The 24,914-nt window shown below is 28.3% G+C and overlaps 1 protein-coding gene across 1 annotated transcript in view; it reads right to left on the bottom strand.

The window, feature by feature from the left end:
* The window catches only part of Doc1 (Dorsocross1), a 57,308-nt gene that overhangs the window by 27,018 nt on the left and 5,376 nt on the right, over nt 1-24,914 (bottom strand). Inside the window, exon 2 of the mRNA XM_014438414.2 lies at nt 6,751-6,885. Within this exon, the coding sequence (XP_014293900.1) occupies nt 6,751-6,875 (125 nt within the window). The 5' untranslated portion in view covers nt 6,876-6,885. The remainder of the gene's footprint in view (nt 1-6,750; nt 6,886-24,914) is intronic.

The following is a 24,914-nucleotide window of genomic DNA, read 5'->3' as shown; positions in this document are numbered from 1 at the left end:
CGTTACTTTAACTTTAACCCGAGAATTTACACTCAGTTACAAATGATTTTTTTATCCTTACAATCGATACAAGACCAATCTGTTGCTTTCTTCATAAATCACATTATAATCTTTTCTTATTATCTACCAACTCCAACTTAATCTCCAATTTACTTTCACTCTACTCGTTCCCGCCCACATCCCAACAATTTCTTCCCCACTCGGGGGATGTTTGATTGTTCTCTTGGATGATTTTGAAATTCTAACCACTTTCACCCCATCTTTTTCTTCATGTCTTCTTTCTCCCATCTTTCAATTTATGAGTAAATAAGTAAAATGTTTACCCGGCGATGCTTCGCTATTGCTATACAAAGGATTTCTGTACATTTAATGAACACAGTTGCTAGTTTCTTATAAATAATTATATTTAGTTAAAATTAAGCATTTATAAATACTTCATTATTATGGTGTGGTAACATAAATTGATGCTACAATGGCGCTAAAAAGACATTGTTATTAAAAAATCTAAATAATTTCAACATTAATTCACCAATTTACACCACACATTGCAGTGGTTTAATTAACATAAAAATCATAACAATCATAAGTAACATTATGATTTCGTGAAATAAATATTTTTTTTAAATAAAAACCTTCCGTGTGGCACAAAATTTTCAAAATATTGAAAAAATTGAGACCGACTGACCGATGAAAATTTGGTAAGAGATTATGTACGAGTGAAACAAAGTTGATATTTGTTTTTTAGTACTTCGAGAAACCCTTAAATACGAATTTTCCCAAAAATCGGAAGATAAAATTTTTTAATCCAAAATTTTCGCCTTACATCTATTGTACCTTTGATTCTTTTAAAAAATATATATATAAATAACTTTAAAACTATTCGACCAATCTACACCAAACTTGGGAGTGGTTTATCAATTAAATTTTTTTTATCAATCTATATAATAAATTACCATTTTGAACTAGCTTCAGATATATTTTCATTAGTAATATGTATTTTTTGAATTGCTAATTGTTTAGAGACATAGTTAACTGAGTAAAATACTTATTTTGTAGGCGTTTTATTTAATAAGCGATTTATATAGAACAGAGTCAATGATTCTCGCGTAATCATTAATGAATAGTATGGGACTTAGACAGCAACCCTGTTAGAAACCGGCATTGGTATGGTACGTGGGGGAGAAGTTGATGAATATATTTTTTTTTTCCTTAAAAGACATAACATATATGAGATATACATGGGATAAAACTGGAGACCATAAGAAATCAGCTAGGAGTGTACTCCATTCCTCACCCCATAAAAATCTAAACCTGCATACCTGGTTACAGCTACTGAGCAATTAAAAGAATATAAAAAACAAAGGTAGCAGTGATTTTACTGTTAAAGAAATTTATCTCTTTAATTATCTGACTTATCTTGATCCTAAACACGCGTTATATTATGTTGGAAAGTAAAGTTATGCGAAAGGAAATTTATTGATCAATTTCCATAATATACTTCATAAAAAAATAAATTTCAGGACATAAAATTACATATGTGGCGATCGTGAATAACTAGGTAAATAGGCTTGACTAAAAATTGACTCGGGGCATCTTAAATTGTTTAATTTTAGTCTTATCATAAGATACTTTTCAAAATAAATATTTCCCCCAAAAAATAAGTTCTTGTATGCATAAGCTAAAGTAGATGTAATTTTATAAAACTAATTTGGAACAATTTAAATACTAACCCGCACAATCCCTAAAAATGTCATCAAAATCGAAAAACCTCATTTTTATATTAATTTATTTTGAAAGTCACAAGCTTTAAAGTAACTTATGTTTAAAAAGGAGTAATTCTTAACGAATAAATTTTTTTTTTCAATTAACCTAGAAAACTATACTTAAGCTTTAAAAATAGAATAATTATTGCTAAATTTTATGGAAATATAGTTCTTATTTAAAGTTAATTGATATAAACTAAAGAATAAACAGAATTTAGAACGAGAATCCCTACATTTCTAGACCTTATTAAACCTAATTTTAATATTTGGTACTTCACAAGAGTTTTTTCTTTTTAATTAAATTAAATTTAATACTTATTTGTATTATCTAATACAGGAGAAAATACTTAAGCAACACGGTCCTGAAAACTATCCTACGATCCCTCATCACCTTTTCACGGTTCCTTCTAACCTAGCCGTTGGGATATTAAAAAGCGTTTTACGACGATCGGAGGATCCTAGATGAGTTGGGACGGACAAAAGAATTACGAGATAGGTTTTAATAATATTTCATTTGGTTTACTGCCGGCGCCAGATATAAGATAGGGCCATCAAACCGAACTGGGACACCGATAGATACCCCCTGTCATGCAGCTGGCTAGCTGGGAAACAATAATAACATTATTAATATTCATGAGGAAATCTATCCTAGAGGGTAAAAACTATGCCTACCCTAGGCAAAACACTGCCACTGGGAGACTGGCTCGGATCCCATGTTAATGGCCCATGTTTAACATGCCATGTAATTATGCTCTTATCCATGCTAAAAAATCTTATCTATCTGCACACAATAAAAACATTGTTAGGACATAATCCATTACATTTCACACATATTTTTAAAAAAGAAGATAAATTAGTTCACTGATTTTCCAGGCGCAGAAATTTACATGAGCTAATTTAAGAAAGGACTTTAATTTTTTACTTCACATTTATTCTGTTTGACATTTAATTTATTCTTATAATTTAATAAATTTGTTATTATCATTTAGTTACATTTAATTTATTCTGTACAGGTATGAATTTGTTCAGGATGATCAATTTTACTTCATTTATTATTAACACTTTACCTTAGTTGTTTTCTTATTTTGTTATTATTTGTACCATTTATCCTCCTATGTATATTTACAATGTGTATATATTGTATTATTATCTATTTTAGTTTATGGGTCATTTTCTCAAAATGTTACTCTGCTCCATTTTCAACCACTATCGTGAGCACCATTCATTAAAAAAATTAAGCATTGTTCCTCTCCTTTTGTTCCACTATGGAGGCTATAAGTATTCCTACGCTGCGAACTAGTGAAGGTATGAATTTTTACAGATCAAAAATATGCCTTTTAATTATTGAGATCCTAGGGAATAACATTTGCACATCTTCAGATTAAAAAGAAATTAAAACCTGTACCGCACAACCCATGAAGAGTCATGAATGCAGTCAGTCACTATAACGGTTGTGCAAGGAGATGATTTGGTCAGAATCATGCTCGACCGCCAGATTTATACCCTATTAAGGGTACCTACTTCATGAGGCTGAGTGGACACAGGAGTAATCTCGAATCCACAGGGTTGACTTACAGTTACAGTGCAAGAAGAAATAATTTTCTGCCCAGCCGGATTCGAACCCGGGTCCTTGGAGTTAGTAGCATCGTCAGATAATGACCCTAATACTTTTTTTTATTATTATTTATTTACTTTTATTTTTAATTTATTATGTACATTGATTAAGTACTTACAACGTTTTAAAAAAAAAAAAATTAAATTAGTCAATTGTAAACTAAAGAAATAATGAAAAATAGAGTATTAGATCGTGCCTTAAAGATACTAAAATATAAAGTCATTACAAATTATATAATAATAAATATGTAAGCGATGTTTCTATAAACATTAATTAAATAAACATTAATAAAAAACAAATGAATATGAAGTATTGGAATTTTAATTTTTCAACGGGCTAATTACATAAATTTATTGTTTCGCAAAGATAATATTTATTTTATATCAACTTTCATGGAAAAGCATATCAATGAAACAAATAAATTACATGCGTTGTCGATACTTGTGTGAATGAATTATGATGGACATATTGCGTTCCACTTATCAAATTCCTTAAAGAATGGTTCAAAACTAGAGGATAAAAATAATTCCCTACAAATGCCACAAAACCTCTTTAATTATTTCACCGTGAACCATTTGTGTTGGGCTCTACTGTAAGAGATTCCACTTAGCCATGTAGAACGCCTCGACTGGCCTCTTAAGGACTCATCTTGACATGTGGCATTAAATTCTCAAACAAATCTGAAACGACAGGGGACTACTCTTTGATTCTGACTAATTCGACATTTACTACTTAAACGGTTTAAGCTTCCAGTTCATATACATTAGTATAATTAGATTATATAAAGCTTAAGGGATTGGCAAATCGGTAAATTAATCAATTACAATACGGTTTAATTAACTAAAAATTATAATTTTATTTTAGAACTAGTAGTATTCAGATTATGTCTTATAAATCTGATGGATAAATAAAACCAAATGGATGGGATCTGACTAACAAAAGCACCATTCACTAAAGACAATTGATTTGAAAATTTGATGACTTATACTAATTTTTATTTTTTTTTACGAGCACCGGTGTGTCGTAAATTACTCAAACAAAACATGTAATATTGGAAGAAAATAGTTGACCTTATGAAGTAGATTGTAGGATGATAGTCCGGGTGGCTGTCAATAAAGATATCAAAATAATAGAAGAAAACTATTAATTGTTAACCAACGTTTTGCCCCACTTTGCAGGGCTGTCAGATTGAAACAAAGATGTCAACAAGATGACAACGTTGAAACGTTATTTGACAATATACAGTTTTCTTCTACTATTTTGATACTTTAATTGATCGCCAAATTGGATAAAACGATATTTCTATTGTTTTCCGGATACATACATACATATATTTTTTATTGGAAACCGAAATAAAAAAAATGTTTTTACGACTGAATATAAATACTATCATTAAAAAAAGTTGCTACTCAAAGATCTTAAACCAAGCCTTAAGTGCTAATGGTAGTAACCAGTTAATGCTTTGCCGGTTTAGTCGTCATTAAAACAGAATACCTTATAACAAAACTGATGCAGAACACCTATGGCAGATCTAATGATAATCGCCTATAATAAAATAATTTACTTTTAATCTTATTTATTTATTTAAAACATCTTTTATCTCTTTTTAAGTAATTTATCAATTTTTAACCTATTAATGTAATGTCAACATTATTACCTATTGTTATTTTATTTCAATTCGTTTTAAACTTTCCAGTTATTACAAAGTTTTTTTTTTATTATTTCTTTATGTGTGCTTACTGAAAAATTTTGAAAGAAGCCATAAATATGAAATACAACTTATGTAGTAAACTCAATATTTGTGACAAAAGATGGGAAAAGAGGAATATGAGATATGCTGGAGTGGGATGTAGTGAGAGGATTAAGTATATTGTGTTAATAATTTTTAAAAAATAATACAAATTTAATTCAATTTTTTGTTAAAAAAAGTGTATTTCATTTGTATTTTTTTTTTGTATGGTCTTTTAAGATAGATTAGTATGCTGTGTATGTTATAGCAACCTACTGTATTTAGGTAGCATTGTTTATTTTCAGAATATTTCTCTCAAGCGTAGATGAGAGTTTTATATTGTATGTACAGTGAAGTCTCAGTTATACGAATATGAGGGGGTACCAAAAATTCTTCGTATATGTGAATATTTCGTGTAAATGAATACGCAATACATATTATGTACGTATACTTTTGAGAATTCTTTTTTCGTAATTAGTAGATACATATACGTATGTTGTATGCAGTTGAAAGAAAAACAAAGTAAAGTGAAAAAAAAAATGTATTATATAAAAATTTAATTTATCTTTAATCCGAATTTTTTAATTTCTGACAAAAAATTGAGTCATGTTTTTTTGTTTCATGTTGCTTTTGGCAGAATACATCATTCTTTCGCATTCTGTTAAGGTGTTAGATTCCTTCTCGCTAACCTCTTTCGCATATACAACTCCAAATGCTTCAAAAGCAAGAGCTTCTGCAAAAATGGAACAGGCAAAGGATCTTCGTCATCGAAAAAAGTTGTTTACTGTTTCGTTTTTCACGGTATTTTTCGTCCTTTGTCTTGCCACGGAAAAACAAAAATTCATAGAACTGAATAAAATTTACTAATATGTACATAAAGCGGGTCCAAACATTCCTTCGTATAACTGAATGTTTCATATAACTAAGTTTCGTATAAATGGATAATTACATACATATAATTCAGGGGGTTTTGTAGGGGATTAAGAAATTCTTCGCATAACTGAATGTTTCGTACACGTGAGTTTCGTATAAGTGAGACTTCACTGTATTTTGTCTGCTTGGTTTTAATAAGGTCTTTTATTTTTCGGGATTGATGAGGCCTAAATAGGTTAAAAGTTGTTTATTTACTTATTCATATTTGAGAGAAATTAAGTTTTGTTCTGAAATTTTGAAACAAGTAAATAAATTTTTTTTTAGTGTATGCCCTCATGAAAAAAGTTTTCGTTTAATTAAAGCTTGTCTATTAATGATAGAATAACCAGCTGTATCCCAGATGTATCAGGTATTTCAACATCGATTGGCCTTTCAACAAGAAGGAATATCAACAATTAATTAAGGTGGAGCCTGGAGTAGAACTATCAGTTACAAAGCGGATAGTAGATCAGATAGGTCCTTAATGAAATTAGACAGGCCCCGGCTAGGGACCTACTCCTCGCCCCCCCGAACAACCGTGAAGACAGCCCCGGCCATAAATCTAGGGGCGCCGTGGCTATTGCTATCTCTGTCTGTCCATCGCTCTGCGGGGAGGTCGGGGAAAAAAGGCCGCCCTTTCAAAATACATAAAAATATAGCAGATAAATAGATATATCACGTCGGGAGCAGCTGTAGCTACAGATAGGGAAAAAATAAACTTAGCGCTATACCTGCCGGACTTGGTGATGATCATCTCCGTCGTGTGCTCGTTGAACTGCTTCCAGAGGGGCGCGTTCTTCAGCTGCAGCGAGACCCCGGTGAGGCTGGGGTGCGAGCTCTCCACGACCGCCGTCATCTGGAACAGTCTGCAAGAAACAGTTCATTCATCATTAACAATTAGCAACTGTCGTAATTAAAATTAGTAAATATTGCATAAACCATGCATGAACAAGAGCAGTCTTTAAAATGCGTATTGTATCAGATATAGAATACAATAGAAGAAGTATTCATTATCTTTAGTTTATCATTTTAAACCTTATCAAATAGAAAACTCGTGTTAAATGGAGAAATATTTCCTTCTTTTACCATGTTAAAACGATATAACATGGTTGAAAGTCTGTTAAATGGAGAATGACGTTACTCGCTAGTTGTTTGTGTTAGTATTGTTCTGGATATTTTTATAACTAATTAAGCAATGGATGAAAATGATAATAATGCAATGACAGTTGTCAATTAGCTCATTTTGATTCTGTTTCTAGAAGTTAAGTTAGAAGATCAAGAAGACACTCGGTAGCCAAACTTTCACACAACTTCCACTTTTCACTCAATTTAGGCCGGTTGTTTTAAATTCCTTTAATCAAAGTTTAGAGGTAAAAAATAATATGAAGTTTTGGAAGGAAAAGTTATAAAACAAGCTGCTCAGAACATCAGCTAGGCTCTTATGCATTTAAAATTCAACATGACTTAAATAGGGTTGCTCACAATCCTATACTTATAACATTTAACATTTAACACAACACAAAATTTTGTATCGATTTCATTACATTTAAGATACAGTTTTATAACAAAACATAAGTCTAGTGCTTCATTACAAAAACAATAAACGAAAGATAAAACATACAGGATAATACAAAATTATTAACGTAATTAAAACTTAATAATAATTAGAATTATTTTAAATCCCCCAAAACATAATATAAATACAAATATTAATTGGGCTATGCCATTTACAGAGTCAAACTCCTAACACACTGTTGCAATATAAAAATAGAGTCTATTCAATTTAAGTTCTTGTCAATATTCAATATGGATGTTTTGTAGGCCGCAAGATATGGATATGGTTGGCTTTAAGATATATTTTTTAATTTCTTTAAATGTTGGACAATATAGCGGGGGGGGGGTGGTAGAAATCATTATTGAAATAGCTTTTCCAGAATGGGCAGAGTTGGTTTGCATTGAAAGGGAGAGTTACGCTTCCATGGTGTAGTTCAATGTGCTTCGGGTTTCCTACTTTTAGTTAGCTGATTTATTTTTTTTATTTAGCCCAAATGTTAAATATGTTTCAGGTTTAAGTAGATTCAAACCGCAAAGTGTATTGTCGAATTTTAAATGGTAGTCAAAGTATTGTATCAGATATGAAAGTCCTAATAACAGAGAGAATCTACCCTGAATCATATTCACAAAAACGGTGCCTAACAGTAATTAAAATAAAGAAGAATCTCGTTCCTTGTTTAATCTGGACCTAAGATTCATGTTAGCCTTAACCGAACAAAAACAGATTAAATCACTACATTGGTCAACTCGAATCTAAACAAAAATTCAATTTCTATTCCTTCCGCATAACTAATAAAAATGATTTTACCACATAATGTGTAGAAACCATAACGATATTTCGGATTGTAAGAAAAATTTGTACATTTTTCAATCATTTAAATGTAATACAAGTTGAAGCCAATATGAACTCTGTTGGACAATTATTTTCCAAGATCTCTATTGGCCATTTTTCCCAAAAAGTAAATAACTATAGTAATGGTTTCTTATTTTTGAAACGACGTAAAAAATATTCGTTCTATGACAAGAACTATGTGGAACCAATTTGAAGCAAATTTAATTACATAGCAGAATGTTTAAGTTCAATTGTTCTCTTAAAAATCGCAGAAAAACATATTGAAAAGTGGAATTCGAAAAAAAAATAGTATCAATTAGTGATTATTAATGGTCATTAAATTCTATTAAGCACAGCAAATATACAATAAATAGAATGTGTAGAATCCGAATAAATTACTTTACTCAAAAGCTAAACTCTTCAAGTGTTAAGTTAACACAATTTAACACTTATTAGTTATTAGTTTTGTTTTAAGTTCTGTTTATTAAAAAACAAAAATATATGCTATAATCAAAAGTAATAAATATAGCGTTCTAAGTATTCATTTATAACTCATATACAGAAAAAAGAAGAACAATAGAAAATATGAATGGTAGCAATGGTACTCACAAAATTAAAAAAATAAAATAAAATAGTATTACTGGAATAAATAATAGAAATAAGTTACAAATATGATATTTAAAAATAAAAATATAATAAGATCTCATTAATTAATATGAAATTAATTTTTATACAAGATAAGAGACAATTAATTTCAAGTAAAAATAAAATAATATATAAATAAATAATTGAGCGTATAATTTAAAATTTTGAAGAAGATGTTCAGTTGGTTGCAGCCAAAAGATAACAAAAAATAATAAATAAAAGTAAAAAGAGGAAAATAATTAGTTATTAACTTGCTATTACTAGTTATTAATTAGTTATTGCTCTCTTGTAATTAACGAATTAAGGTTGTGGTTATCATTCGAAGATATAGAACCTAAATTTATTGGTTAGAATATAAACACACATTTTTTATTTTTTTATTTTATGTTTATATTCAGTCAACGATCACTAAAATTATTAATTATTGATTATGAATTATGGATTAACGATTGACCAAATAGTCACCCTTCTCTCATAGTAAATATCATAAAGTTGAATTGCAAATACTTGGAAAAAGTTCTTGAGTCTTGTTATTGTAATAAACAACGTCTTAATGACATGGTCATCTGATTTAAAAGCCGATATTTAATGTAATATTTTGGTTTTGGAATCTACAATGTGTTCATTTAAAATCACCACTATACTTTAAAGGGTGAAAGGATACAATAAGATCTGATAGTTTTTTAATGAAGTGAAACACATTTTTATATCTTAATAGAATATAAGGGTTCATATCAACTCTTTTACTTTGAAAAATGTAATGGTATGTTTGAATCGAAAAGTATATATCTTCTCTTTTTGTTTAGAGTGAGTCATTAGAGAAGAAGTCATTCTTTCTTCAGTAGTTTTTAGATAGGCTGGATAGTCCTATATCTACAATAGTTATAGGATCTCTTTGCCTATCTCAAAAGAGATGCTGAAATTTAACTCCTTGTATACTAATAAATTCTGTTTTGGAAAGAGAATAAATTGTTATCATAATTGACTCTAGTCAAAATATTTTTGTTGTTAATAATCATTATCGATTCCATGTTTATCGAAGTCGAATGTCCCTCCTGACAAAAAAATTCTCTTTACCGATAAATCGAGCATTTAAAGACGCCGCTTTGAAGAGGAGGTGGTCCCGAATACCGCAGTTACCCATGGTAGATATAGTCCGATAGCGTATCTAAAGAGGGTCAGATCTGCAGATAACATGAGGGGCTTTTAACCACGGTAATTTAGCCGGTGAAAGACACACCTACTGGAGTAACGGGAGAAGGGGGAAGGGAACTGGTGTCTCTTCCAGCTGGCGGCAGGAAGGACAACTTGGTGGCTCCTGATGAACCAGCCAGATAGGGAGTCTCATCTATGACGATCTTCAGGTGTCGGAGGATAGTAGAAAGGAATTTTAGAACACTCTGATATTTATTTTATTTTGCTTCTTGAGTATAGACGCGTCTTGTAGATATATCAATTTATGTAGTAAATAAATGATTGACAGTTGCCCTGTTACTGTCAAAAACCTTTTAGACACTAGACAAAGACTAATACTATTACTAATACCAAAATATCCATAACTAATATGCTGTGAAATAAAAAATAAATCTAATAGTTCATTATTTACGATTTTGATCTTGTGAACAACGTTATAATGCATATAAAAAGAAAATATTTAAATAATTAAAAGTTAAACAAGTCTGGATCTTGTACCAAGACGTATTATTGAAGTATCTTAGTACTTTTCTGCAGAGCAGTTATGTTTTTATGATATATCTTTCGATCAACTCCCATTAATCAATGCGTAGAGCATTATAGTCGTCTTTGGCAACGAAACTTCAAAGAATCTTCCAAATTTTTCAAAGAAATTACAAAAAATATCGTGTGTCATTGCATGATAACGGAGGAATTAAGAATTAAATATAAAAAACATGAATAGAATTTTATACAATAATTTTTAAACTTATTAATTTCAATTTTAAATAAGTGTATTGGTAAGAAATAAAATAAAATAAACATTTGTCTATATTTATCTACGAGTATTAATTTTTGAAATTGTTAATTTTAATTTTAAACTAAAAAAAAACATAAATTATTTAAGGGGTAAAAGCTAGAAGATTAATACCGATGTTTCACGAAAGTTCAGAAATTCTTTTGTTCATGAAATAATTGAATTGGTAAGAAAACATATAAAATGAAAGTTTGCTTATTTCTATCTACGAATAGTAGTAATTTTAGAAATTACAAATTTTAATTTTAATCTAAAAAATATATATAATATATAACGGATAAAGTCTAAAAAATTAACTTCAATTTTTTGATATAATAATACTAATTTTTTCAGTAAATCTCAGAAGATCTTTTTTTCATAAAATAAAAGTTCGTATATTTTTATCTACGAATAGTAACTTTTGAAATTATAAATTTTAATTTTAAACTAAACAAAATATAAAATATTTAAGGGATAAAATAAAAGATTAACACCGAAGTTTCAACAAACTAGCACCATTTGTTTCACGAAAGTTCAGAAATTCTTTTACCCATGAAATAAGTGAATTGGTAACGGAACAAATAAAATAAAAATTTTTATCAACGAGTAGTAATTTTTGAAATTATAAATTTTAATTGTAATCTAAAATATATATATAATATATAAGGGATAAAGTTAAAAACATTAACACCAATGTTTTGATATAATAATGGTAATTGTTTCTCTAAATCACAGAAGTCCTTTTTTTATAAAATAAAAGTTTGTATATTTTTATCTACGAATAGTAATTTTTGAAATTATAATATTTAATTTAAAAAAACAAAATGTAACATTTTCAAGAGATAAAATATAAAAAGTTAAAATTAATTTTTCGACACAATAATACCAATTTTTTCACAAATTTCCAAAAGTCCTTTTTTTCTTTTTTACATAAAATATTATATTAGTAAAAAATAAAATTAAATTAAAGTTTGTATATTTTATCTACTAATTTTTGAAATTATAAATTATAATATTTAAGCGGAATAAAATATAATATATTTAATAGATAAAATCTAAACATTGAACACCTATGTTTCAACATGATAAGATAATTTTTTATAATAAAGCCCAGAGATTTTTCCTTAAAGCCTATATCCCGTTTTTCATATTCACATATACTACACACATACATGTATATACGTATATAAACAATATCTATATAAAGCTACAGTAAAAACCGTTGCAAATGTGATTTTTCAGAGGTTAGATTGTAGATGTGGAACGTTGGATCTCTACCAACACTATCTTTACACTGTTTAATCTAGGGCTTCTAGCTTATTGTTTACTTAGGCTAAACAAAAGGCAGTGTTAAGGGGAAAAAGGAAAACAGTTATTACCAAAATGAATAATACATGTAGTTCTAATCTTTACGAAACTATTGCACCCTCTGACAAAACCCGCAAATATTTACCCGCTCGATTAAAACAAATAAACGTTTTGGATGTCGTCATTATTTACTACGGGGTTTAAAATAATATTGACCGATTTACAGACTCCTAATGTATTGGTTCGGATAGATCATTATTCTTAACTGAATTAATTGTCTTGTTTAGTTTAAAATAATGATATATTTATTGTTGTAAGTATTGACAAATTATTTACACATGAAAATTTCATAACTATATATCATGAATGAGAATATTATTTATTTGTGATTCTAAGAACTCTTGTTATTGAGTGAGCTAATGATGTCATACATTCAAACTAAGGGAATAATTCAACTATAATGGAATAAAAAGTAGGAGCGAATAGCTCATTGGTAAGGCACTATTAACTCCAAGGACCCGGGTTCGAATCTGGCTGTGGCAGATGATTATTTTCTGTTTCACTGTAGCCATGAGTCAATCCTGTGGGTTCGATAGTCCTCCGGAGTCCACTCAGCCTCATGATGTGAATACCATTAATTAAAAAATCTGACGGTCCAGTGTGATTCTGATCATATAACCTCCTTGCACAACTGTTGGTCTAGTACCAGTACATACCTACAAATTTACTGCATTCATAACCCTTCATGGATTTTAAATTTTCCCTTTCATAACCATTCATAACCCTTCATGGAAATTATTAATTTTTTTAAAAACAAAAATATATGATGGAAAAAATCTACGTAACCTAACCTCTTTTTTATCCACTATTTTATTTTTACTTATAGTTAATTATACATAAGTTCTTATTGGCTCTTTTACAGTTTTATTTGTCATTTTTTTTTTGCTTAAGTTTGTTAATTGTTTCTTGTTTTTCTTAACAATTTTTTACTTCCATAATATTTTATATATCAACTAAATTACACTTCTTATTGCCCCGTATATCTCTTAAAATTGAATTTAAAAATAATACTCTATTATCTCTGTAGTCATTCTTATTTCTTTTATCCTTATAAAAATACAAATTTCAAATTAAAGAAAGTTCAGCCCCCAATAAATGTTAGATTAGCTTTTTTTGATAAAGTCCATGATAAAGATAATAGACCATTTTCTATTAGATTTTGAGGTTAGCCTATGAATGGATCCAAAAATTATCTTTTCCGAAGGGCGCCAAAAAAATAAATAACAAAAAATATGAGTAAATAAATTAAACTCTTTATGAGGTTCTATATTTAATTGCTACTTTTTATTATTTTGCAACAAAGACCTCTGAGGAAAAAAATCCTGTTTTACACGGAATCAAAACCATTGTCGATTTATGCTGAATATATTGAATTTATTTTGTTCACATAATTCAATGTTATTAAAAAACATAAAAAATAAACGTTCTAATATTCAGATATTTTATCCGTATTAAATGTTTAATTTTGAATATTGTTTATAAATAGACAAATACATTTTAAATGAATTATAATTGTTCAGCAAAACTGGAGGCATTTCTTTGACTTATTCTTGATCAAAAATTAATTTAATTATTATTTAAGCTTATTGAAAAAGGATGTCTTTCTAAAATTGGAGAATTCGTTGTTTCTTAGGAGGTAGAGAAAAAATAAAAATTTGATATTTTACGAAAACAAAACCTTTTGTTATTAAGCCACTTAAAATCTCTCTTTGAATCTTTTAAAAGATATGTATAAATTCAAATTGTTTTTGAAGAAACTTATGACTAGTTTACTCTCCTGAAATTTATTATTAACTAATTTAAATTGCGCTTTTTGTTATCACTTCCTATTCGATAAGAGAAGGTACATGCTTAAAAAAACATAATTGATGATTTTGAAATAATTGATGATTTTACGAAAAACAAAACCTTTTGTTATTAAGCCACTTAAAATCTCTCTTTGAATCTTTTAAAAAATATGTATAAATTCAAATTGTTTTTGAAGAAACTTATGACTAGTTTACTCTCCTGAAATTTATTATTAACTAATTTAAATTGCGCTTTTTGTTATCACTTCCTATTCAATAAGAGAAGCTACATGCTTAAAAAAAACACAAAATGTTCTTGCGTTTTCATGAAGCTACATTGCCACCCTTGAGATCTATCATCACCTCTATAAATATTGCCCTTCATTTATGGGAGACCTTATGTCCTGCCCTTTATATGAATATATATACAAATAAATTATTGTAATGGGAAAATGATTCATGTTGATGGTTGTTGTACCATGTTGATAACATGGACCAAAGTTTGCTGAACCACGGATACACAAATATACACAATGGAGCTGGAACCAGAATGTAATCTTTCCAGGCCTGTAGTCTCATCTACGCACTATTTGAGCAATGATCTTTTCAGCACCCATCTGCGACCCCGAGGAAACACTCCTCTGCCGATCTGTCCGCCGCAGATGAACCGAAAATAACAATTAGTACATAGTCTAAAAGGCCAACAGATCGTGAAGACATTAGAAAGCTGTTTGCCGAACAGAGTCGCCAGTGCACTTACTCTATGGAGGAGGAACCATTAGAGCCATACAGCATTATCCAACCAGATAATGGTCTGTCGGGGGAGTGGCGCTGTCTAGCACCTGCCCCACGTAGCCTGTGTCTGCTCAAATCTTAAATTTTGAAATGTACAGAAATTCGTGAATGTATTCATCTAGTATCGTTCAGAAAAAAAGATGAAATCATAATAAAACAAGTTCAATAAAATAAAATAATTCAATTCAATGACCATGTTATAAGTATCACAGATTTTATTTATATACTAGCAGACTTGACAATGCTTTGACATTGCCAGATTTAGCAATGTAGATAGATTAATTTAATAGTATTGAAAATTTATATAAATGAGTATATTTAGTTATTTATACATTGAATTATTGATTGAATCCATTGCTTATTATGTCTGTTTAGTTACTGCAGTAAATAACATTATATAATAAAAATATATGATAAAAAATATAAATAACTTCAACCAATCCGCACGCACCTTAGGAATGGCTTAGGACTTTATAAACTGCACTAAAGAGCACAGATTAAACAAATCAGAACCGGAGTTATAAAATGAAACGTTTGAACAGTTTTTCTTTATTTCAAACTAATATTTCGCCCGGGTGTTTCTCGTGTTAAATCTAAATTTTGCTAATGAAGATTAAAACATCAGACATTCAGCTTTTCAACCATTACATTAACGTTGGAATTAGACAACATGTACATGAGTTATGAACAACTATATAAATAATGGCCTCGAGAAGAAAAAAAATCAATCAAGGTGAAAAATTTCTAATTTTTAATATCTTTGAAAAATGGTATTTAAAGGTTTCACACGACGCTATAAACGAATAGGATTTGCTTTATCTGAAATCAAATTTTTTTAACCTACTTAATTCTTATTACTTCTGTATTTTCATCCTTATTATGTTTATTTAATTTTTAGTGAATAAAAAATCATTTAAGAGAGTCAGTAATTTTTCTTATTTTCAGAAAGAGACAATCGTCATACAATAAACATGAAAAAATGTGTACTTTCTGAACTAAACACCAAAAATACTTAATTTTGTTGATAATATTTTTTTTTTTTACTAGAAAACTCAGAATAGCTTATTCCCGGGAAAATTCTGAAAATTTAGTAAAAAGCTCCATCATAGTCGGATGAACGATTCGCCATCCCATAAAGTACGAATAAACAAATATTGATTTTTATATGAAAACAGATTATATTTATAAAATTATTTATTTCTAGCGCCCACTATATTTGAGAATATAAACCAATATTTTTTGCGGATTAATCCCAGGTATTCCAGAAATGTATTGGGAGAATATATTTAGTTATTTGCCTCACGTTGGTAAAAGATTTTTATTATTATTGGTGTTTCAATTTTTCTTTTTGTTTATTTCTCTTCCCTTTTGCCATGTAGTCATGGCTATTCTACCAAATACTTCTACCACCTCAATGATGCTGGGCGAATTTCGACGAATTAATCTAATAACGTTATTTCCAAAGCTTAAAGCCTTCTTCAATAAACGGTCTATCTAATGCAAAAAATTCATTAAATGACGAACGAACAGAGCTTTAAATATTATATGTCACCTTCTTGTCCAAGAATTCGTGCAAAAAAAATTGAGTCATTTCATCCCAATGTTTGATTACTTTAATGAAAACTATATATAGTTAATAATCAAAATTGATGATTCTGCCAACCATTGTTTGGGGAAATAAGAAATGGTGGCTGTTTAAAATCGTAACAAAAATTAATTTTTCATTCGGAGCTGGACATCGTTAAGTTGTTTTGGCAAACATAATGGAAACTAACTACCCCTGCTCTCTTTGAGTACGCCATTATGTTTTTCATAATTTTTATCGCCAATATAAATTCACAAATTTATTACTTATAGATAATAATTAATTACTTATAGTTAATATTCCAAGGACTATGAACACGTAGTTAAAAGATTGGTTCAGTACTTTCCGCGGTGGGAGTTTACAACGAAAAACGGGCTATCGTTTTATGTTATTGTATTATGAAATTTATCTAAATTGTTTAACAATTTATTTCTCTTAATCTATATTTATTTTCCTTTATTTGTACTATATCTGTCATTAATCGTTTTCATCAATATTTTTGTTTCATCCTTATCTACCATCTAATAATTATTTTTTAAAAATTAGAGTAAGGCGTAAACTAGTAAAATGGCGAAGATGATTAAAGAAAAAGAGTAAAAATGTAAATGCAAAATTATTTTGATTATATATAGTTTATGAATTATTAAACAACAATAAAGAAACTTGAAAATTTAGTTTTATACAAATATATACAATTTGAAAAGAACATTATTGCATTTTCTCTGTTTTGTTCCATCTGAAGGGTACAAAGAGGAAATATTGTAAATTATTTCCAATCCTAAAAGAGTTGTAGGTCCAATTCCAAATACAATATACCAACCGTTAGTCTTCTAAAAGTCTTTTAATATTTTTATGATGTAATTTGACTCAGGATTAATCAAAACTAAAACTAAAACATAAAAACTAATAAATAATAAAATAAACTGGGCGAAATATATAAATAAAGTATAGAGCGAATAGGAAGCTAGTTGAAAAAAAAAAGAAAAAAAAAGGCAGAAATCGTCTAGTTGATAAAATTAAATATCATGTAAAATTAAAAATTTCCAGGATTGTTTGAAATTAATTTATTTTATGATTACTATACATAAATTTTATAAAAAAAATATGTGCATTGTATAGAATAAAATATCATTTCCTTACATCCTATAATAATAAAATTCTATTAATTAATTATAAAGTAATTTTTTTTAGAGGGGATAATTATTCAGAATATCATTATTAAAATAATTGATACGAGTAATTACTTCGTATTGTAACTGCTGAAACATCCTGGAACATTTGCATATGTCACGGTTAGTTTACCAGCATTAACATCATTAACGAAGGTGCCAAGACATTAGCATACCCAAGAAACACTTCACTTATGTAAATTCCATATTATTATAATAAGTCAGGGATGTTTTTCTATGTTTAGTAAAGTTAGTTTTGTTAAGTTTTGCAATTTCGTCCAAAAGATAACCTTACTTGTTAAATTGCTGTCCCTAGTTCACCAGTGTAACACTTGGTTCTCAAAAATGGTTATTTGAGATATGCATGTAATTTTGGTAATGAGTGTAAGATTTATACAGTTCAACACTGTAAATATTTATTTTACTTAGATTTCATGACATATGTTTACTATTATTCTGTGTTTTACTGCATAGGCCCTTATTGCAAAGGTTACATGCATATCTCAAAATATCCATTTTTTTACATGTAACATTGTTGAACTTGGACTGCGAAAATAAAGATAAAAATAAAATCTAAAATTGCAGTTAATATAATAATTGTGAAATAATTTTACAATGTTCTTCGTCGTTATTTCATGAATACTTTCTTTCCATGGGTTACAAAAAAAATTAATAAAATCTTATGACATAAATCCGGGATATTTGGATAATAATCGTTTTCATTTTAGGTGTCATAAATTTTGGCACCTCTTGAGTTAATGATTAATCAACATCGTTGAACGATAACCTGGAGATGTAAATTCAATGGCTTTCAAGAATACTTAATAAATAAACATAAGGAATAAAATAAAAAAATAAATTGCAAAAAAATAAATAATTTAAATTCATTAAAAAATAAAATTGGGATATCTTCAATGAATGAAATCAACAATAGAGATTTGAAACATATTTGTACGTAAAATTGTCTCGATTCCTGAGTGGCAGAGGAATAAATCCACTATAAGTTTAAAAAACAAATTGCAATTCTTTAATTAAGGAAAAATATAATGCAAATTAAAATAATTTATCAGTTTCTTCAGAATCTGTGTTTCAAAATCTAAAGATACGGTTGTAGTGCGAATTTCTTTCTGAAAACTTGTAAAAAGAAAGGAACTTATTTAAAAATTTTAGCATAAACGTGATTGAATATTACTTTTAAACTCAGAAAATACCTAAAATGGTAATATTATTTATTTATCATATAAATGAACAACTACCAACTGGCATTTAAGGATACAATATGAAATTATAGTAGGCATTTGAAAACTTTTAAAATATAGCATATATATTTATTCTATAATACTATATTTATTCGAACTTGGCAGTTTCTAATAATACAAGGTTACTTCTAGCAGCTGCCTATCGACGTAATTATGGCTGACAACCCTCCCCTAGCAAAGCGCCGTTGGATGTATCTCGCAACCCTCCCTATTGGGGTTGTCGGCTAAATACATTAGCCTTTAGATAAACAACAGATGTTTATATAATATCATTAGTAATTCATTATAAGATTAGAATAGAAAAAGAAATGTTGTTTCATTAGATATTAATTTATATGCATATTAGAAATGAAAATAGGAAGAGAAATATAAACCACTAACCTAGTTTATTTATATTTGGTTATACTGTATTAAATAATTCAATATAAATACACAGAAGTATATGGAATGTATATATATGAAAAAAAAAAAGAACTCAACTAAAACGACACAAATAATTCAAGATTTTATTGGACAATGCCAAGATACTTGCTAAATTCTAGCTAATTATAAAATACATATTTGAACTTAATTTTTCGATCAAAGTATTTAAATTTAACCTTTTTATCAGGAAATCTAAATTTTCTAAATTCAAAAATACTAAATATTACATCTTCTAATTATAATATATATATTTTTTAAATTATGTTTATTAATAATTATGTTAAATTTCACTTATGAACATCAAACCTGTAATTCGAATTCGTACCGTCTGAAATGGTTTGTAAAACTAGGATTTTCTTCATTATTTTACAATACTTTTGTTTAGTATTAAATTTAAGTAATACTTTTTTTATTTTATATATGATTTATAATTGAATTTATACTTTATCGTTCAACTTTCGTTATGAGTTAATTGTTCATCGTTTTAAACTTGTATTATAAAACTAAATTTCATCAAACTCTCTTATGTCTAGTCAGTAAACAATGATCCGTCGTAATTGTATCCCAAACCCTCCAATTCCATATCACCGCCCTTGAAGAATGGTACCAAAACTGGAGGGTTAAAATAAATTCCAATTAATCCCACCAAATCACATTTACCCTTCGTCGTACACCCATGACCTCTTACCCCACAGTACCCCATAATAATACCCCACTTGTTCCTGTCGAACAGAACCTAGGACTATATCTGGACAAACGACTATACAAGATACAAGACAGAAAAGACAGGAAACTGCTTCTTGATTCCAAATATGTCAACATATACCAGACAAACGGCCTATCTGGACATACGGAGTTGAGCTTTGGGATCCACTAAACCCTCGAATTCCTCCCAAATCCAATCTTTACAGTCCATCAACCTTCGTACAATCCTTAATGCTCCTTACTTTGTCACAAATCAAGTCCTGGACCTCAATGTTCCATATGTTCCCGATTAGGCCAGAACCAGATTCCAATTCTTCCATGATAAATTTTCCAACCACCCAAACCCACTTGTATCTAATTTGGCTTCTCCCTCATTACCTAATAATCCTCCTACGCATCTGAAAAGAAGATGGCCACGAGATCTTCTCCTCTAGAAATGTTATTGGAGTTCTATCAATGAGTTGATTCTCCACATGTTATTATTTCACCTACAGAAAATTTACTTGTCGTATATATTTTTATGCAGTTCTAAATAACAATAAATGAATTATATAAAAAAATTCTCTTGCACCTAATGTTTTACTTAAAGATTAGATAAATTATTATTTCTTGGACTGTGTCTTGGGACCCGCTTAAAGATTAAAACATAATTGCGTCGATACCTTTTCCAAATGAAACTAAATTATTTCCAAAGCCTCAATTATTTTTTCAGAGATAGCTCTGCCTTTTGCGACAGACGAAAATTGATATGACCTCGAAGTCATGTAAAAGTAACTAACATTCAAAATAACTGGCGTGAATTCCAGACATACCCCGTTACTTTTCTTAACTGGCGTCTTGACCCATGTTATTTTGGGGGGTTAACTTGGTGAAAGTGAAGAGGCGTTTCAACCAACTTTTAAAATTTGATCGAGACGCAGTGTAAGGCCAAAGAATCGAAAACACGCGATGCCCTAACCACTGCACGTCTATAATTGTTAATGTTAACATGTGAAATTCCGTATCAAAACATATGATTAGTACGTTGGTGCAATATTGCGTTAAGAGGGTTCAAACTGTAATTTTGGGCAAAGTGTCGGCTTTCAGAAACTCACCAGCGTTATTTAATGTCCATATGATTATGTTTAAGCATTATTATTGCAAGTATTATTACAAAAAAGTATAACTATATTAGATTGATGAAAAATAATCTTTTTTTTCCGGGATAGGTCAAGGTATAACCCAAAAAAACAAAATGGAGATCTATCTAATGGAAATTAGCTGGCTGGCACAGTTATTTTAAAGAACAAACAAAAAATAGATTCACAGAATAAATGTTTACATTTCCATAGATAATTAATATTTCAGAAGAAGAGTGAATAAATGAAATTAGATATCCACCTCCATAAAAAAAAGGTTTATCGAAAAAATATCTATATGCCAAGGAATATAAATCTCGGTTAATCGTGGTGCGAAAGCAGAAAGAATTTTTAAAGTTTTAACAATAGGTGGAAAGTCAATATATTTCAAGGAATATAATTCCAGTATATATTCTTATACTGAAAGTATATTTAAAATCTAGAGGAGTGGTTACGGATAGATTTACCCCAAAGTGAATCGTATGAAGGAATTCATTAATCATTTTAATATTTCCGTGTATAATTTTATTAAACTAAAATCTATAAAGATTATTAATTAATGAATTCATTGTAATGTTTAACAATCGAAAGACTTAAAATTGATTTAATAATTTAAAATTGGTTTAGAGCAAGTTTTACGATTTAAAAGTATCTTATTTTTGTTTTAATAAGATAAATCTTTAATTTATTAAAACTCAAAAAAAAGAGAGTGTTTTTTTCGGATTTTAGATCTAGTTCATTCCGAAATATATATATATATTTTTAAGTACAATCCGAAATTATTTTTCCTTCATTCTAAGTTAATTTCCTCAAGCGCTGTGAAAAGATCCATTAAGAGAGGGTTTAATCCCATGTAAATAGTTTTAATATGCGATAATTTTAACACATGTAACATGTGAATAATTTTAATTTTGAAAAACGGATATTTCTCACTAGAATTGTTATAATAAATTTCAAAGTTCCAACTTTGTGTAAAGAACCAATTGAATAATGAAATGAGGTTTGATGAAAGGTAATTGTAAGCTAAAATTCTTTAAATTTTATTTTGAAGATCTGAAAATTACTTTATACCATTGTACAAATCAATAAACACAATTTTCGAGGTTGTTAAAGTAATTAAAATAGATGAAAAATCAGCTTACTTCTGAGGTTGTGTTTTATTATTTATTGTTAGTTTATTTTTTCTCTTAATAGTTAAGGTCTTCTAGGTTGAATTTAGGTTCTCTACTCAAAATTTTTGATCCCTCTGTCTTCTGCTTTTTGCAAATATTAGCGTGCATACTAATATATTAACTCAAAACAAGTGAATTTTTCTAGGGAGCGTTTTGAAAATAAAAAGGAATGAGAACCCTTCGTATTCACCTTAATAGAAGATACTTTTAACATTTACATACACAGTTTTAACAAATAATAGACCAAGAATATTATAGAGTTGGTACACTTTTTTTCAGGATGGACGATATCGCGATTTCAAAACGTCTAAGGATACATTATTTTATAAATTTAATAAAATGATTTTATTTCATTTAGTTATGGCTTGAGTGCAAAAAACATTATAGCCCATATCCATGTATCCAACGAAATTACATCTTAATTATTTCTCAAAAACTGTTTTATTCCAATATTCTCACCCCTTGAGTAGATGCATATGTGCCAATAGACAAATAGCTGAGAAATGTGTCGACAATATATCTTGGCCAGGTTTTGATAATGAACCCAACAGTAGATAATAATTTATATCTATAATTTATTGAAGAGGGGATGAGAGGTAAAATTTAAAATTTTAATAAAACAAAATTCACCCCCTATATTAAAAAGATATATAGTTAATTCAATATCGCATAATTTCGACATAATCTAACTATAACATTCTAATTGTTTCTTATTATTCAACTAAACTATGTATCAGATTTTGATTCATAATAATGTCTTCATCATTTTGTTTCTAAGAAAAAATGAGCTGTAATACAAAATAACTTTTTGTTTTTTTAAATCGATTACCTCAAAAGTTAGATTTTTTAGTTTTGTTGTTTTTAAGAATTGCATTGAGGGCCCGACATAAAGATAATTAATATAATAGAATATTTGATTTCCTCAACTCTTTTGGATGTTTTTTTTGCACTTAACTATGGTGAATGTTGATACTTAACAACAATAATTTACATATAAGAATTTTTTTTTTATAGACGAAGGGATATTTATTTAATAATTGTTGGCAAGATTATTTCATAATAATTTTAATTTACAATCAAGATATCCGACGTTTTGACCATCACGGTCATCATCAGGAAAGCTATACCAATTCAAAAATATATAAATTTATGACACGAGTTCCCAAAAAATTAATTTACAATTTATTATGTACAATCAACAATAGATAATTTCACTTATATATACTGAAATTACCAATTGTGGATTACTCAATCAATTTTAAGTTAAATTTTCGGAATTTATAACAAAATAATTTTTTTTTTAAATTCATATAGTGTTTTTGATAATGGCATGATGTCCAAAACATTGGACATCTTCATTGTAAATTAAAATTATGGTGTATTCATTTTTCTTATAATTATTAAAACAAATTTTCTCTTTTATTCAAACAAAACATTGACGATAAAATCTCGATCTTCAAAGATAATCCGTTTTGTTTTTTAAATTTAAAATTTTTGGAGCAAAATATTTTATAGTAATTTTCTCTAATTGGTGTAGGTTTCACGAATCTTTAATTTAAAAACTTTTTGAATTTTATGAATATATCTCTCTGTGAAATGAATAAAATCTTTAAGAATGCAGTGCTTGGTATGAATATCGTATTAATTATACATGATATAGTAATTTTTAAATATCTAATTGATTTTGTTAGGTTGAAATAATAGTTAAGTATGTCAGAATGCAAGAATTAAACGGTAGATCATTTGATATCTACATTCTTAAAAAATAATAATAGGTATAATTATTGAAAAAATATACCTTCACCAATCAAAAAAAAAAAATCATATATAAATAGATAGAATGCGACAGTACGAACGTCTCTGATTGTCACAATTAGACTCATCTAGTTTAATTATCTCAATATAATCACAGTGTAACAAAAGTTTTATAATTAGAACTTACTGATATAGATGTTATCTTTTGATATATTTTTTTTAGTAAAACAGTATCGTTAACAATATAATAATACTTGCATTCCTTCCGTGGACTTATAATATAAGTTACAAAATTATTACAAAAAACTTCTACTTATAATATAAGTAATTTAATCACCCCAATTATCTATACTTATTGTTATTTTATTTATGCCCTACTGAAAAAAAAAATAGAGTAATAATACAGTAAAAAAAAAAAAAAACTTGTTTTAGTATTATTTCAAAACTTGTACGACTTAATTATAATATACAGCTATCACTTGGTTGGTTGTTTTGAAATTAATTAAACCTGAATTTTAAAATTACCAACCAACAAATAAATGTCCATTACAACTAATTCGCAGACCTTTTGGAATAATACAGAAAGAAAAAAAAAAAGGCCTTTTTCACTGTTGGTTATTATTACAATTATTAATAATATAATAATAAAAACAATTGTAAGTCATGAGTTTCTATTTATTAATTTCAATTTGTATTCTGTATATTTTAATGTTTAATAATTAGTTAAGAAAACCATTAAAAAAAAAACCTTTTTTTTTT

Source organism: Halyomorpha halys, unplaced genomic scaffold (assembly GCF_000696795.3).
Source record: "Halyomorpha halys isolate HHAL.00 unplaced genomic scaffold, Hhal_1.1 Scaffold58.1, whole genome shotgun sequence".
In the NCBI taxonomy this organism is placed as follows: Eukaryota; Metazoa; Arthropoda; class Insecta; order Hemiptera; family Pentatomidae; genus Halyomorpha; species Halyomorpha halys.
Note: the sequence above shows the minus strand (reverse complement) of the source record. Positions and strands in the feature narration are given on the sequence as shown.